Source organism: Pollicipes pollicipes, unplaced genomic scaffold (assembly GCF_011947565.3).
Source record: "Pollicipes pollicipes isolate AB1234 unplaced genomic scaffold, Ppol_2.1 Scaffold_1600;HRSCAF=1878_pilon_pilon_pilon, whole genome shotgun sequence".
Classification (NCBI taxonomy): Eukaryota; Metazoa; Arthropoda; class Thecostraca; order Pollicipedomorpha; family Pollicipedidae; genus Pollicipes; species Pollicipes pollicipes.
Genome location: NW_023595962.1, coordinates 26,079,517 through 26,096,321, shown reverse-complemented (window position 1 = coordinate 26,096,321; position 16,805 = coordinate 26,079,517). Strand labels below are relative to the sequence as shown.

The following is a 16,805-nucleotide window of genomic DNA, read 5'->3' as shown; positions in this document are numbered from 1 at the left end:
CGGTCACGCTTAAGGACCGTCGTAGCGAACTATGCCATGCTGCCGACAGCCATCAAAGAAAAACATGCATCTCTACCCTGACGCCCAACCGAACGTCGTTGGGACGCTCACGACACCTACACTGTATTTTGACGCTGTATTTTGCGATATGCGAAAACAATTGCATGCATTTGCAACGTTGCTGAAACGAAATGCTATGAAATCCGCTTTAAGTCATACAAGTGTGCCATTGCCACGATGGCGGTCGCACATAATCAGGACTTCTAAAAAAACACGCCCAGTTTCTGTTCTCACTTGACCCTGCACCGCGCCTTCTCGCGTTTGACGTGGACCTCTGAGCTTGTCCGCTGACGTGGACCTCTGAGCTTGTCCGCTGCCGTGGACCTCTGAGTCTGTTCGCTCACGTGAACCGGCGCTCACAAGTCCGCCCAGCCCTTCGGAGCGTGCCTCTGTCTGCACCACTCGGACCGCTTCCGCTCTGGTTTTCGCTTTTGTTAGTGTGGACTTTAGACCCCTTTGGTCAGTAATGATCACTTCAGGATTATGACGTTATGAGCACTTCAGGGCTATGGGGTGATGAACACTTCAGGATTATGAAGTAACGATCACCTCATGATTGTGACGTTATGAACGCTTCAGGATTGTGAGGTTATGAACCCTTCAAGATTGTGAGGTTATGAAAACTTAAGGATTATGAGGTTATCAACACTTCCGTATTAAAAGCTTATCAACAATACAAGATAGCGAAGTTTTCAATATTTCGGGATTATGAGATGATCAACACTTCAGTATTGTGAGGTTATCAACGCTTGAGAATCATGAGGCTGTCAGCACTTCAGAATCATGAGGTTATCGACACTTTAGGACCATAAAGTTACCAATATTTTAGGATTATGGAGTCATCAGCATTTCAGGGTCATAAAGTCATCAACACTTCAGGATTATGAGGGGGAGGAAAGAGTTGAGCAGTGAGGCGGTACAGCCGCCATCGAGGCAGGCCTGCACCTTCGGGCCTCCCTCTGCATCGGGGCCCTCCCTGGGGCCCGCGCGGACCCCCGAGCTCACGGCTCCGACCAGGACAGCCGTGATGCCGACCCGTGGCTGACGGCCGCAGCACGTCCCGTGACGGCGGCAGCGTCACGGGGATCTGGGACGCAGCTGCGAAGGTATGAGGCCGGTCGGATCGTTTGCACAAGGCTCGTTAGCGCGTGGCCCGTCAAACGGTGCGGCTTGACACCCCGGCGCGCCGGCCGGGGTCGCGGCGCCCAGCGGCCCCGCACAGGCCACCGACCGGCGGCATCTGGCGACGTTGGACAGCGCGACAGACAGGGCGGCGACAGATGGCGTCACATACACACACACAGCCACAGGCACACGGACGGAGTGGCTGTCTGCCCTGACGCCGGTGGCCGCCAGAAGGCTGATGGCCGGACCAGGGCATGCGCAAGCTGCCGCAGCTGTACAAGTGGAACAGCCCGCTGTCGGCCAGATGGGCTGGGACCCTTCTGAGCCTCCCAAACCGCCCCGTGAATACCAGCCGCCGGTATTGGGTCACTAGGTGCCGGGAGCTCTCACAATGTGTCGAGGAGGCTACATTCCAAAGGCTGCTCTGGCCGCGACCATGGCTCAGACACAAAAGCCCAATCAAATCTGGAAACTGCGCCGATCAGCAGGCCATCACCAGCCCCTGATGAGCAGGGGCTGGTGATGGGCCCTGAGCAGGGCCTCGAGCAGGGCCCCGCGCAGGGCCCTGAGCAAAGCCTCGGTTGTAATGCCACGGTTGGAGCGTGTGCTCTGACTGGCCGCCGTCCCCAGTGTACAGCAGGAGTGTGTGCTCTGACTGGCCGCCATCGCCAGTGTACGGCAGGAGTGTGTGATCTGACTGGCCGCCATCGCCAGTGTACAGCAGGAGTGTGTGCTCTGACTGGCCGCCGTCCCCAGTGTACAGCAGGAGTGTGTGCTCTGACTGGCCGCCGTCCCCAGTGTACAGCAGGAGTGTGTGCTCTGACTGGCCGCCGTCCCCAGTGTACAGCAGGAGTGTGTGCTCTGACTGGCCGCCATCGCCAGTGTACGGCAGGAGTGTGTGATCTGACTGGCCGCCATCGCCAGTGTACAGCAGGAGTGTGTGCTCTGACTGGCCGCCGTCCCCAGTGTACAGCAGGAGTGTGTGCTCTGACTGGCCGCCGTCCCCAGTGTACAGCAGGAGTGTGTGCTCTGACTGGCCGCCATCGCCAGTGTACAGCAGGAGTGTGTGCTCTGACTGGCCGCCGTCCCCAGTGTACAGCAGGAGTGTGTGCTCTGACTGGCCGCCGTCCCCAGTGTACAGCAGGAGTGTGTGCTCTGACTGGCCGCCGTCCCCAGTGTACAGCAGGAGTGTGTGCTCTGACTGGCCGCCATCGCCAGTGTACGGCAGGAGTGTGTGATCTGACTGGTCGCCTTCCCCAGGCTACGGCGGGGGTAAGGTGTGTGACTGCCTGTCGGGCATACTGGGCGCACTGGCCGGCTTCGCCGCCCTCGGAGCCCTGCTGGCCTATGCCATCATCCAGGCGCAGAACAACGCCTCTACTCCGACGACGACGACGACCACCACCACCCCGCGCAAGCGGCGCCGCCGGCTGGCCGACGGCACCATACTCGGGGCTGACTATGGTGAGCGCCTGCTGACGGTACCACGCCCGAGGCTGACTATGGTGAGCGCCTGCCGACGGCACCACGCCCGAGGCTGACTATGGTGAGCGCCTGCCGACGGTACCACGCCCGAGGCTGACTATGGTGAGCGCCTGCCGACGGCACCACGCCCGAGGCTGACTACGGTGAGCGCCTGCCGACGGTACCACGCCCGAGGCTGACTATGGTGAGCGCCTGCCGACGGTACCACGCCCGAGGCTGACTATGGTGAGCGTGTGCCGACGGTACCACGCCCGAGGCTGACTATGGTGAGCGCCTGCCGACGGTACCACGCCCGAGGCTGACTATGGTGAGCGCCTGCCGACGGTACCACGCCCGAGGCTGACTATGGTGAGCGTCTGCTAGCGGCGGGCCGGCAGGCGGGAGAAGCCCTGGGCGGCGCAGGGCAGTACCGAAGCTAACCCTGGCTGCGGTTTCGCTGCCTCTGCTGTTATGCGGCATCGCACACACACGGCGCCTCCACGCCAGATGTGAACGTTCATCTGGTGTTAGGGAACGCGGCACATTTCGTCGTGACCCCTTCTATGGCGCAACAGCCACCGCGGAGGTCGCATCAGCGCCGAGCGGTCGCAGCGTACCCGGGGTTCGATCCCGGGCCCACAGGGGAGGGCCAAACGCGCTAACCACGTGTTCATTACGTCCTCGTGCCTGTGTGTCACCGCGTGCGGCTGCGCCATGGTTATCATGCGCGCCTGGTCATGACTGTGATGCTTCTTTGGCCGTGCGTGGCCAAAGACTGGCAGCTGCTGCTGCAGCAGCGCGGCGTCGTCTTCCTGCACCGGCTGCTGCAGTTGCTGCTCGAGCCTGAGCCCCACTGCCTTCCGGCCCAAGTCTGCTGGCTCAACGAGGACGCCCGGGGAGAGGGCGAGCCGTACAGTACGCTGATCCAGCTGGCCAGGTGAGGGCTGCACGGTAGCCTGGGTGTGAGCTGCGCCACCACCACCACCACCACCACCACCACCACCACCACCACCATGATCAGCATCGGTATCACCACCACCCCCAACACCACCACCACAATCACCACCACCACCCTTATCAGCATCAGCATCACCATCACCACCACCACCACCACCCTCAACAACGACAACAACACCACGATCACCAGTATCATCATCACGGACATCACCATGCATATTTTCACAGGCCGCACGAACGTATAGGTGTGATTCGGTTGGGACCGGTGTAAAAGCACGAACGTGTCTCCCGCTGTTTCCAGAGATGTATCTCAGAGAAAAGCTATTCTTTCAAATACACGCGCGTCTGCGTGGCCACATCATCGCTTGCGGTGAGCTGATATTCTACCGAAAATTCCAAGGAGCTTGGAAGCGCTAAGAAGCTTCCTTGGCTCCGCGGAGTGAGCCCGTGCTTTTGCCGTGGTATGTTAGATTATTGCATAAGTGTACTCGTTGTGATTTTGGTCCTCTACTGGTGTCAGTGGAGAATCTGTGACTTTTGTCTGATGGCCACTGAAACTGTTTCATGCGCCACTCCCTTGGTTCCTGCTCTCCTGACGTCCACCGTCTCATGACACCAGGTCGTGTTTCAGCCTGTCGCTCTCCTGGTTCCTGCTCTCCTGGTTCCTGCTCTCCTAACGTCCGCAGTCTCCTGAAACTGGGCCGTGTTTCGTGTTTCAGCCTGCCGCTCTCCTGGTTCCTGGCGTGGCGGTCTTTTGGCGCCGGGCTGCCGGAGTTCTGCGACAGCATCACCTGGTCCAGACAGGAGGGACAATGTCGCCGACGGTACAGAGGCTGCCGAGACTGACACCAGCCGGGCGGCTCGACACAGGGGCTGCCGAGGCTGACAACAGCCAGACGGCCCGACACAGAGGCTGCCGAGGCTAACGGCAGCCAGGCGACTCGATACAGGGGATGCCGAGACTGACGACAACCAGGCGGCTCGACACAGAAGGTGCCTTGGCTGACACCAGCCAGGCGGCTCGACACAGGGGATGCCGAGACTGACACCAGCCAGGCAGCTCGACTGAAGATGGGCTGGCTGTCATAGCTAGTCTAACCGCAGAACCCTGCGTATAGCTGCTAAGGCGTGCTGTTTATCTGGGTTGTTCAAGCCTTAGGGATTAGGGCTACCATTTTCAGGTTAGCCCCACGCAATTGAGGCGGCAGTGCTTACATCTGCGGATGTGAGAACATCCCGAATGGCTGGGGCGACCGGCCTCTCTTTGAACTGGATTCTGGTGACGTGGTTACTGATGGCGGATACTGTGTGCTATAGTTACTGATGGCAGATGCTGTGTGCTATAGTTACTGATGGCAGATGCTGTGTGCTCTGGTTACTGATGGTGATTGTTGTGCAATGCGATGTGCGGCAGATGTTGCGCGATGTGATTACTGATGTACGATGTTGTGTGATATGACTACTGATGTGGGATGTTGTGTGGTGTGATTACTGATGTGGGATGTTGTGTGGTGTGATTACTGATGTGGGATGTTGTGTGGTGTGATTACTGATGTGGGATGTTGTGTGGTGTGATTACTGATGTGGGATGTTGTGTGGTGTGATTACTGATGTGGGATGTTGTGTGGTGTGATTACTGATGTGTGATGTTGTGTGGTGTGATTACTGATGTGGGATGTTGTGTGGTGTGATCACTGATGTGGGATGTTGTGTGGCGTGGTTACTGATGTGGGATGTTGTGTGGTGTGATCTCTGATGTGGGATGTTGTGTGGTGTGATTACTGATGTGGGATGTTGTGTGGTGTGATTACTGATGTGGGATGTTGTGTGGTGTGATCACTGATGTGGGATGTTGTGTGGCGTGGTTACTGATGTGGGATGTTGTGTGGTGTGATTACTGATGTGGGATGTTGTGTGGTGTGATTACTGATGTGGGATGTTGTGTGGTGTGATCACTGATGTGGGATGTTGTGTGGTGTGATCACTGATGGCGGATGTTGTGTGGTGTGATTACTGATGGCTGATGTTGTGTGGCGTGGTTACTGACGGCGGATGTTCTGCCGTATGCCCGACTGTCCTGGGGGCTGGTTGTCGGCGTTGGACTCGAGCGCAGAGGACTGGAAAACTGTCTCTTTGCAGGGCATTGACCGGCACCTTGTGGCGCGATTATTGACATCGTTTGTAGTCTGCGCTGTTGAGCCTGTAGATCAGATAAGTGGTCGCGCTACGTCACCAAGTGACAGCGTATGCAGCCATTGTTTAGAGACGTGTTGTCAGCAGACGTTTGATGTGAGGCATGCTTAGTGGAATAAAAAGTCACGATCAGAGGCGTAGGAACGTTTCAAAAAGTGTGGGTGGGGGGAGGGACCAAGCTCAGGGCGTACCTCAGGAACTTTTTCTGGAAAACCAGCCCAACAACCGGGGAGGGGGTGGGATGAAATGGAGGCTATCGCTCTTTATTATAATGACTGCTATTCTACATATGCATCTAGAGCTAGTTCTGCACACTCTTGCCCATCCGACTCATCCATGTCATTTGAGAAATAAGGCTTTACAGCTTCCCAAGGTAATTCGTCCATTTCAACCTTGTCTTTCCTGGGCAGCCGAAATTCCACCAGCGGGTAGGCATTTTGGGTCATTGAGGAGGCTTCTGTCTCTACATGGTAGATGCTAAAATATGGCCGAAGCATAGGTTGGTGAGAATTTTGAAAGTGAACCGATGGCTGGTACAACAGGGTGACAAAAGCCATGCAACTGGAGATTCTCCTTTGAAAACCAAGCCAAAGAATGAAGACCATTCTGTCCTACATTCCTTGTCCGAGCTCTGCTCCCGTCCGCCGTCGGTGACCACTGTCCTGGCCAGGCTGTCTCCGAATGACTGACAGCGAACTGACGGTACGGCTGCTTTGTTGCACATTTCTGGATCAGCAATGCTACTAACTGTGATGTAAAACATGTGTTGGACATCTGCAACACTACCTTTTTCCGAATTATCTTCCCTAACACCACCCCACCCCAGAAAAATGCCACCGGGAAGCTGTCTACTTTAGGTATGAATTGGACCAGCGGACATTTCATTGCCCATCATTTAACGTAGATGACTTGATCTGTATTTGTGTGTATGCAGGGGGTATGCCGAGCCTTGTTAAGAGGAACACAGGGTTGACAAATACCCCTTTATGGTGATCCCCCCACCAAACGATATCCCGTGATATAGTTTGCTTGTTAACAAGGATACCGTTTTCTTCGTTTCATTGTTTTTTACGGTGTAACCAGAACAGAAACCAGCAGCTACCGTGAAATCAATTTTGTTTACATTTTTAACACGCGCCCGTGTGGCCGGCTAGATTCCCTTCGCTCGGCTGGGGGTCAATTTGACCCCCTGAGATCTCGGGAACTAAGAAAGCTAAAGACACCAAATTCACAGGGTGTGTTGACCTGCACGTGAACTCATTTAGGTCAAAGTTTGAGGTTCCTGGTTCATGACTTTTGGGTAAAATAAAGTCAAACAAGGTCTAATTTTAGATTGGTCTCTTAAGTGCAACCAGAACCTAGAGAACTGTTTGTAAGCAAAAGGTCACTTGTCCATTTAAGGTCAGTGAACTTTTTTGACCTTTTGAAGGTCATGGTGACCAAAAGCATACAAGACTGCTCTGGGTTTTGCATTTGAATAAGCGACAAAGATTATGCTAGTCAGTATGTTTCTAAAAAAAATGTTGATTTAGGTCATTTTCGATCAATGACCTATTCTGCCCTCTAAGAAATCCATCGAAGATGTATAATGCAGTTTTTGCAATCAATAAATTTGAAATGAGCACCAGAAGCAATCTCATACAGTAAGCCCTAGAGTAATAAAACAGGTTGGTTTTGACCTTGGTCTGACCCCTATACCTGCCCTTAGGTCAACGTAATTTGCTCATGCACTATTCGTGTTGCCTAAGAAAGCATCTCAGAGATGTATGACTTCGTCTAACACTCTATTGTTGCATCAGATTGAACGATTCCCTAGAAGTTAACTTCGCTGAAACCATGGCCTGACTTTAACCTGCCATAGGTCAGCAAGCTCACAAGGTACATTTAAATTTTGATGCCAAACGATCGGCCATTGAATTGTCTACAGCTATGGAAAGTTTGGCGCAGCTACGCCTCACCATTGGGACACCATTGTGGTAAGACCTTCGGGGGGGGGGGGGTCAATTTGACCCCCACCCGAGTGCGTGTTAATGTCAATAAACTGCAGAAATCAAACGTTTAACGACCGCATGAAATAAATCACCAGTGTTCTTAATTTGCCATGGCTTAGTGAAATTTTTCTAACCGATAGAACTCAGAAGCTAGCTTTTTCATAATGTTTTATCTGCGTTCTACAGACATTAAGGACATCGCGAGGGTAAATTGTAGATCGATATGTTTAATCGAAATTTGAAGGCGAAAATTTTGATTGTAGAACGAGTGGTTAACAATGTGTATTAACATCGCCAAGCCATGTTGGTCTGGAAACGTTTGACAGTCAGTCAGAATCGGTTAGTGATGCAATTTATATAACGTGGTTTTTAACGTGCGCGATCGCAAATCTTGGCAACAAAAACCTCGACACCAGGTGCTGCAGTCTCCATAGTCCGCAGAGCGCCAGCTTAGCGGTTATCTTTTCATCACGGCCCACCGATGAACAAAAATGATAGCGGTTCTGAAATGATTACAATTAAACACTTAGATCGCTTAGTAATACAACTTATGTAACATAATTTTGAGCATGCGTACTCGCAAATCTTAGTTTAAAAAACCTCGATGTCAGGCGTTGCAGTCTCCGTAGGCCACGCAGCGTCTAATACCGAGTCGTGGCCAACGGGTGGAAGAAAATGATGACGCTCCTGAAAAAGTACTTTTGAATACTTCAGGACATCAACTCTTACATCTACAAGGCAGTCTGGACGCATATTTTACGTGTGCGATTTTTAGACTGATAAAAAGAATAGATTGGCCCTTAAGGCACAGCGAAGTGGTACTGGAATCTGGTGGTGGAATTGGAATAGAAAAGGTAGATGCTCCATTTTTCGTGTTTCTGTAACTATGAATCTGTCCAGAAGACAGATTAACACGGTGCCCGCCATCTGGCGGCACTTGCAGTGACCGACGCCGTTCGGTTTTACAGAATCTGCAACCCAGACCATCGCTGTCCTTGCTCTCGAGGTTGCGGGCGGGCATGTTCAAACCTTTTGATGCACTTTTCACTAGTCCGTTCTGAAAAATGAACGTTCTTGGGCAAACATGAGATGGCCTTGCTCGTTAAAAAAAAATATATTTCGACCCACTCTATTGAAAAATAATGAGACCGCCAACTCTACTCAATAACAATGAGGCCCCTTATTTCCTTCCGGGCAACAGGCCCTTGAGTAGAACGCCAGGGGCACATCACCGGTTCCGGTCAAGAGCTGAAGGGCCACTCCGTCCCATCGCGAAGCGTCTTCTGGCTGTCATTCTGGCGACACGGGGCGGGATCTTCTGGTCGATCCAGGGGCCATTGGAAGGATATATAATATCACATTGTTCCCCTCCCTGCCACGGGAGGCCTTCTGATCCGCGCAGCTCTGCGTCAGCATAGGAACCCTCATTGACGCAACAACATCCCTGGCCGCCAAAGGTGGTCCAATAATTGTCACAAAGGCTCCAGTTCCGTGTTTTTCTGTTTTCTTCAGAGATATTGAGGAGTCCCTGAACATAGATTGTTGATGAAATGGGGTCCTAAACTTGCATTAACGTGGGTTATCAATGTTCGTCTTAAAATGTTCAAGATTCAGTCAGAATTGATTACTGATAAAAAACTACTTCGACTCCAGCGTGAGGAGTCCGGGTTCGAATCCCGACAGCACCAGGGTCATTAGGCGCTAGTACGGCCACTGCGGTCGTTGGCGCTGCACACAAGGGCGCGCGACAGCGTACACTACGTTTCCTTTTTAAAAGCAAGCCTGCATACCGTAGAACGCTTGTGCACCTCTCTAATAATTTCAACAGAAGATTAGGTGTCCTGGACATTTGTCCCACGCAGGGGTGTCCTCATGTACGGTGTGGAACATGAATTGCCGATCACGCCGCTCCCCTTTTGAATGTCTCTGAGATCAAAACCTACGACCTGGGTCGGCAGCCTGTCAAGAGAACTGGAGACCAATTCCCCTGGCGTATGAAAAAGGCAACTTCCGCAGTGAAGTTGACCTGAAAGCTTAAAAATGCTATTGCTGGGACGCTGAAACAACGCAAGTTAAACGCAACGACGCTCCCTTAAAATGACCACAAATGCGTGCAAATACGTGTACAGTATAGCGAAAACACTGATTGTGAATTGGAGCAGGCAAAATTCGTTTAGCTAGTCTCGTTCACGAATATGCGCATGCGCTTATCAGGACGAAAGGTTTCACACTTTGTATAGACAATAGCCGACTTCAAACGGAATTTGTCACGTACGAAAGGCACTATACCTTCTGTTAGACTGCTTCGTATTTTTCATCTGTCGTTTCATGAGATGGCTTACAAGAAACAACTTACATAACTGAGAGCACAGCTCTTTAGCGATGCTGATATGAGCGGTCAAAGTCAACAGCAATCTAAGTGTCTTCGTGGATAAAAACTATGAAGTTACACAACGTGACTAGGAACTGCAAAACACGCCACGTAACTCCAAAACTACGTGCTGTAGGTGCAATCTTTGTTCAAAATTAGGTGCACCGACTGTAGCAGCGCGGTACTGTGGAATGGCGCCACGCCGGAAACGGAGCTTAATTTGGCGACGAAGTGTCCGTGCCCAAGCTTCTCACATGGGCGTGCCACTACACACACGTTCATCTCAAGGTGTAGGACAAACTTTGCAATAAATAAACCTTGCGCATTTTCCAAAGAACAATGCTTCCGCCCCCCCCCCCCCCACACACACCTAAACTGTGCGGCATGTGCCCATGCGGTGCCTGGATGAAGCATTGCGCGGATGGCGCATCATTGCTCAGAAATGTAGATAACAATATAGTTTTAAGGCCTTTCTCTGCTCTTGTTTCGATAAAAGAATGCTGCAGGAATATAGACCCAACCATAACTCCATTCTCCTGGCCTTTCTCGGAGGAATAATGTCAATACTACCGTCTTATCCAGGTGAATAATGTTCCTCACAAATGCGCTGAACAGCCTCATAGTTTTCCTGACCTTATCCTCATATCAAGCATTGTTGGCAGTGGCACACATTTCAATTGCACGAGCTTGACATCACTGAAAATAAGCTTTAAAAATCGGCTGCTCTCAGTGCATAAAAACACTGTTCCGCTCTCTTTTTGTCACAGCTTCATGTACCATGCAGACCTCTGCAGACTTTTGTTATACCTTTTCTTCGATGTAAGAGGCCGGACACCTCCCAAGTGATATACTGTGATTCTCCCCTAAGCGTCTTTTTTGCAAGTCTTTGTTCACACCACTGGTGCCTGCCATGAGCCTTCTTCCTCAACATCTATGGAAGTCACCTTAAAATAATCTTAGCACTTGTTATAACATTTCTGTAGGTGAAAGCTAGCAAGAAATGCATTGATGTCACTGTAAGGAAGTTGGGAACGAAGTGAGCGAACACTCGGCAGAGACGCCATGTCTTGCACCGACGACAGCAAGATCACCGTTAGCGTGGTCGTGCATGGTGACCCTGACCTGGCCTCCAACGGGAGGCTGCTGACCCCTGGTGACCCCGCCCTGCCCGGGTCAGCCGAGGACTGCGGCGAGGGCTGCCAGGCCGTGAGGATAGTCACGCCGACCCGCATTGTCGAGGTCAGGTCACACGAGAGGTCAAGGTCACTTGGCAGGAGCGGCGCCCGTGACGCCTGGACGCCGTCGTCGGTGAGGAGGCGAGAGGTGCTGTCAGGTCGACTCGGCAGGTCACGCGTGTCGGCGGCGGACGGCGGCTCAGGTAATCCTCTCCACATGTCTGCTGTTCTCCCTAGGGTCACCAACAAATATGATAAAAATGCCTGCAAAAGACCAACGGACGTCATTTCTATCCCTCCTCGTAGATGTTGCTATGAAAAACTGGCTTGCTTTGAATGTTTCAAATGTAGAATTTGAATAACCAAAATTAGCGCGATGCTAATCTGAAAAAGTGCAGCATTTTGAAACATTTAGGATGATTAGGCAAGTTAGCAGGCATCACTGAAGCTGGTAATTAATGCGCACTTGTACTTACCTTTATCTGTCCCCATATCAGATAGCTGTGAATAAAACACAAAAGCTGAAATGCTTCTTTCAGTTGATAACAATTCAAATGAAATATAGCGGCAAAAAACAAGCAGCAAAAACATGAGACTTAAAGCCCAAAATTGGACTATTGAACCAAAAGTAATGGGAAATTGCAAGCAAAAATCGAAGGATAGCAAAGCTAACATTTTTCTAGTGAAACAAGACAAAATATGCATAAGATGAGCAGCGAGTCACCTGCTCAGCTAACAGGGCAGCGGGTGAAATGGTCAGCTAATTGGGCAGCGGGTAAACTGGTCTCCACGTGGAATAACGCCAGGCTGGCAGTGGTTTGTGAATGTGCGACACCGTGTTGTCTCTGCACGTCCCTCGACGGAGAAACATTGTTTGCCGCGTGCTTAGCCAAGCAACTCATCTGCGTCCCAGGCCCCCTCCCATGTCTGGCGCAGGTGGCTGCCACAGTGCGTGTTTGGGTGCTGACCCCCCGCGACGCACATTGTCATGTGACCTCAGGTGGTGCGGTGACACGGGAGCTGCCCTCGTCCCGCTCCTCCTCCTCGCGGCCGCTGACGCCTCTCAACGACGGCCCGGCGCCGTTCCTGCCGCGGCCAGGGTCGGCCGGCGACCCAGACGCCTCGTCGGTGACGTCGGCGCCGGCCGAGCTGGCCTCCTGCCTCTCGCTGACGGAGCCGACGGCGCCGGCGCTCGGCTCGCACGAGTCGCTGATGCGCCGCTTCCAGCTGGCCGACACGCTGATCGGCAGGATTGCCGAGCAGCCGGAGATCCGCGAGAGCCTGGTGACGAGGCTGCTGGACGTGGAGCTGTTCGTCATGCAGCCCATCTACCTCAGCCACCGGTTCCAGGTGAGAAAGCCTCCCTTCTTCAGCCGCCGGTGCCAGGGTAGGCAGCGTTTCTACCTCAGCCACCGGTTCCAGGTGAGAAAGCCTCCCTTCTCCAGCCGCCGGTGCCAGGGTAGGCAGCGTTTTCTACCTCAGCCACCGGTCCCAGGTGATGTAGCGGCTGCAGGCACCCACTGCTCTGGAAGGGGATTCCCCCTCCTCGGTCTCCTACGTCCCCCCTGCTATCGGCTGACCGCCCAGCTTCCCCACCGCGCAACACGCGTGCAAAGCGAGGAGGCGGCGACGGCAGACCGGCCGCCGTCGTGCCGACAGGAATACAGCGGCGAGAAGCTGATGGTGATGGACCAGCACGGCAACCCGCTGCTGTTTGCCGTGGAGACGAACCGCTCTGCTGTGCGCCGCGGCTGCTGTTGCTGCTGTGCCGCCCACCGCCGGCCTCTCCAGATGATGGTGAGGAGCGCATAGGCGGATCCTGGGGGGGAGGGGGGGGGGGGGCACGGGGCCATGACCCCCAAAAACTCTGAGAGCATGTTTTGCCCCCCCCCCAAAAGAAAACATTCCCAGAACTTCATAAAAGTTTCGTCTACTTGCCGTCTGTTTTAACTTTAGCTGTTTTAACTGCTTTGTTTTACCCTCTGATTTAGCTTCAAAAGCATTTCGGTGCTTGAATGGTGTCCCTACTAGCTACTCGCGAGAGGCACCATGCACTGGACCTCGGATTCCACACCAACCAGCTGGTGACGAACGGTTGCCCCCCCCCCCCCCCCAACTCCAGGCTAGATCCGCCCCTGGAGGGTCGGCTCGCTCACATGCCCGCAGGCGATCAGCCGTCTGTTCCAGTGCCCGACACTAAACATGCAGCTTTCTGCCCTAGAGCGGCAGCGTGCAGGGCTTCAGGGCTTCCCGAGGCAGGGCACGTCGTAGGGATTAAGTTAGACCAGCCTCCCACCACCGACTCTGTAGTCCCCCACCCATCCCCGTCCTGGTCCCCACCCCCAGGCAGAGAAAGCTGGTTCTTTTTTGTATAAATGATGCGCTTCGCTGTGCCATTACTCCGGAGAAGTTTGCAAGAACCATGTTATCTTGATTTAGTTGGTGGTTCAGGGTGTTTTAAATTGCCCAGAAGCGTGAAAGAGAGGAGCTCCGAGTCTTCACAATGGAGGGCGCTGCGGTACATGCATGCCCTCTGCTAATCAGCTGCATCAGACCACCACCAATGTCTGAGGCCTGTGTGCCTCAGTCGCATTGCGTCTGCCATTTAGCCGTGTGACCTTTATGACCCGTTCATCACGTTTGCCCTCGTGTCTTATGACTTCTATGTGACATCGGGTTCAGCTCTACGACCTGGAAGAGCGTCCGGTGGCGCTGTTCCGCCGCCGCCTGGCATGCGCCACCTGCTGGAGCCCCTGCTGTCTGCAGCGGGCCTACCTCAGGGACGTGATCCGTACACAGGAGGAGCACCAGGTGGGACCACCTGCTGGAGCCCCTGCTGTCTGCAGCGGGCCTCCCTCAGGGACCTGATCTGTGCACAGGGGGAGCACCAGGTGGGACCACCTGCTGGAGCCCCCGCTGTCTGCAGAGGGCCTACCTCAGGGACGTGATCCGTACACAGGAGGAGCACCAGGTGGGACCCCTGCTGGAGCCCCTGCTGTCTGCAGCAGGCCTACCTCAGGGACATGATCCGTACACAGGAGGAGCACCAGATGGGACCCCTGCTGGAGCCCCTGCTGTCTGCAGCAGGCCTACCTCAGGGACATGATCCGTACACAGGAGGGCACCAGGTGGGAAGAGCAGTGACAGGGGCCGCCAACAATGACTTCATCATGTACTCCGCAGGGCGAAGACCTGCGCCTCTAACATCTAATGCTACTGGATATGAATGAAATGTGGAAACGATGTCAAATGACGCGAAAAAAATTGCTGTTTTGCGTCACAATCTACAACCCTATACTCCTAACGGAGTTATGCAGTGAATCCAAACAAACAAATCACAGGCCGTGTGTTGGCAAGCAATAACTCGGCAATACTGCCATTCGGTATCCGCCAGAGCGCTGGCGGAGAGCGCACGTCGATGACCTTGCACACACTGATGACCGCCTCAGCGCCCCCTCCCCTGACCTCTGCCCCGCACGCCGGCAGGACGCGACAGACGCCGCCCCGTCGGAGCTGTTCTACGGTGTCATCCGGCAGCGCTGGCACCCGACCCGCGCCGAGTTCGTCTGCAGCGGCATCCGCGGTGGCGTGGTGCTGCGCGTGCGCGGCCCGCGCCGCGGCTGCTGCGCCACAAACGCCACCAGCAGCTTCCACATCCTCAGCATGTACGGGCGCGCGCGCCTGGGCAGCGTCGGGGCCCGCTGGAGGCCGCTCAACGTCGACGTGTTCCGCCGCAGCGACAACTACGGCGTGCAGTTCGACCGCGGCCTGCCGTCGCGCGCCAAGATCACGCTTCTGGGCGCCGCCATGCTGCTGGATTTTCTGTACTTTAACGTGTAGCCGACGGGTGGGGCTGACTGTCGGCGGGGCTGTCCAACAGCACCTCACCGGGAGGCTGTCTTCGAACGGCGTTATTGGACCGGCTGGCCGGGCCGTGGAGCCGGTGGAACGGGGGTAGCCCACTAGCCGCTAGCGTCATGGCACATCAGGCCGTTTGCGACGTACTCGTCTTCGTACAATGTTTTTTATGTCCTCGGATTTCAGCGAGCAAGCAATAAACGCACGAAACCGGCGGATTTTCACCGAGAGCGCTCTAGCCGCCCACTTGCGAACACCCCAGGCGGGTAATGTTCCCGTTCATCTTTTTACGAACAGAAAATGCAGATTATAGGCGCGGATGCATTCATGAAAGCACACGAGCGCCGTTGTAGGACAGGCACTTTTGGGACTTCTGGCTCCAGAATTCGGCCATCTTGCTGCCTCACTCTCACTCTCTCACCTCACCACACCGATGCCAACACAGTGGTGTGTATTTCACGGACGCGCAGCCGTGGGTCGGCCCACCGGCGCGCGGCAAGGGCCGGACAGCGCCGCCGAACCAACGCGGCGCCGCCGGAGCAACACGCTCGCACCGCCGGCGAACTCTCCAGCGGCGCACACCCACACACGAAAAACACGTGACTAGGCAGGCATTCCTGGAGCAAACTAAACAGTGCGGATCTAATCTACTCTTCGGATGGTGCGGAGGGCGTCCGCGCTCGCCGCGCCCCATCAGCGGAGGCGGCGGAACTTCTATGACTTTGGAGAGAGATCATCTAGTCGGGCCCTCAATATCACAGCGGATTCGCAAGGGTCGGCTCTCAGGCCCCTACAAACACACGGTACTGTAACGCATACGGAATAGTACGCGACTCCACTCCACGTAACACATCCTGCAATTTCTCCAGCGTGGAAGAGAGCACGAAAACCAAGCTCAATATTGGACCCTCCTGTTTGGTTTCGCGGACGGAACGACACTTCAATGCACGTCAAGCACCAAGGCACGACGCGCGTTGCATGGGGCGGCCGAGGCGGCCCTCCGCTGACGCCCCCCCCCCCTCCATTCCAGGTGAACAGCGGCAGCTCCGCAGCAGGTCCCCCCCTCCCTCCATCCTGCACCGCGCGGCGGAGACGCCCCCAGCCGGTGCCTCTGGGCCGGCCGGTGCACCCCGCCGCCTGGTCACGAGGCTCCGTGTGGGCTCAGTTGCAGCGGGCGCGGGCGCCGGGACAGCTCGGCCGTCGGCGGACCGGGAGCGTCGCCAGACGCCGCCGGACGGACGCCAGGCGAGCGGCGCCGCACGCGCCGCGCCCGCCCCGGCCTCACGCGCACGACCGGGTGACAGTCGACAGCCGCGCCTGACGACGGCTGGCCTCCGAGCGAGGCGAGCCACCCACCGGCCTGGCACGCCTCCGAGCGGGGCGAGCCATCCACCGGCCTGGAGGCTCCCGCCACAGGTCACGGGCGTTACCATCTCCGGCGCCGAGCCGCTCCGAACGAGACCGGGCTCGACGGAAGTCACACGCAACACGACGCACCGTTGGCATGGTGGCGCGCTGACGCGCACAACATCGCACCAGCTCGACAACGCCCCGCGCCGTCCACCCGTAGAATGCAGCGCTGCAGGCGCTATGGCCGACACCGCCGCACTG

General features: G+C 55.0%; 1 protein-coding gene across 1 annotated transcript; it reads left to right on the top strand.

Moving 5' to 3' along the window:
• The first annotated feature begins 11,223 nt into the window (after nt 1-11,223).
• LOC119089363 (phospholipid scramblase 2) lies at nt 11,224-15,383 on the top strand. Its single transcript, XM_037212037.1, has 5 exons — nt 11,224-11,272; nt 12,436-12,686; nt 12,996-13,133; nt 14,019-14,147; nt 14,823-15,383. The coding sequence occupies exons 1-5, from the start codon at nt 11,224-11,226 to the stop codon at nt 15,174-15,176; spliced, it is 921 nt and encodes a 306-aa protein (XP_037067932.1). The 3' UTR covers nt 15,177-15,383.
• The last annotated feature ends 1,422 nt before the right edge of the window (nt 15,384-16,805 follow it).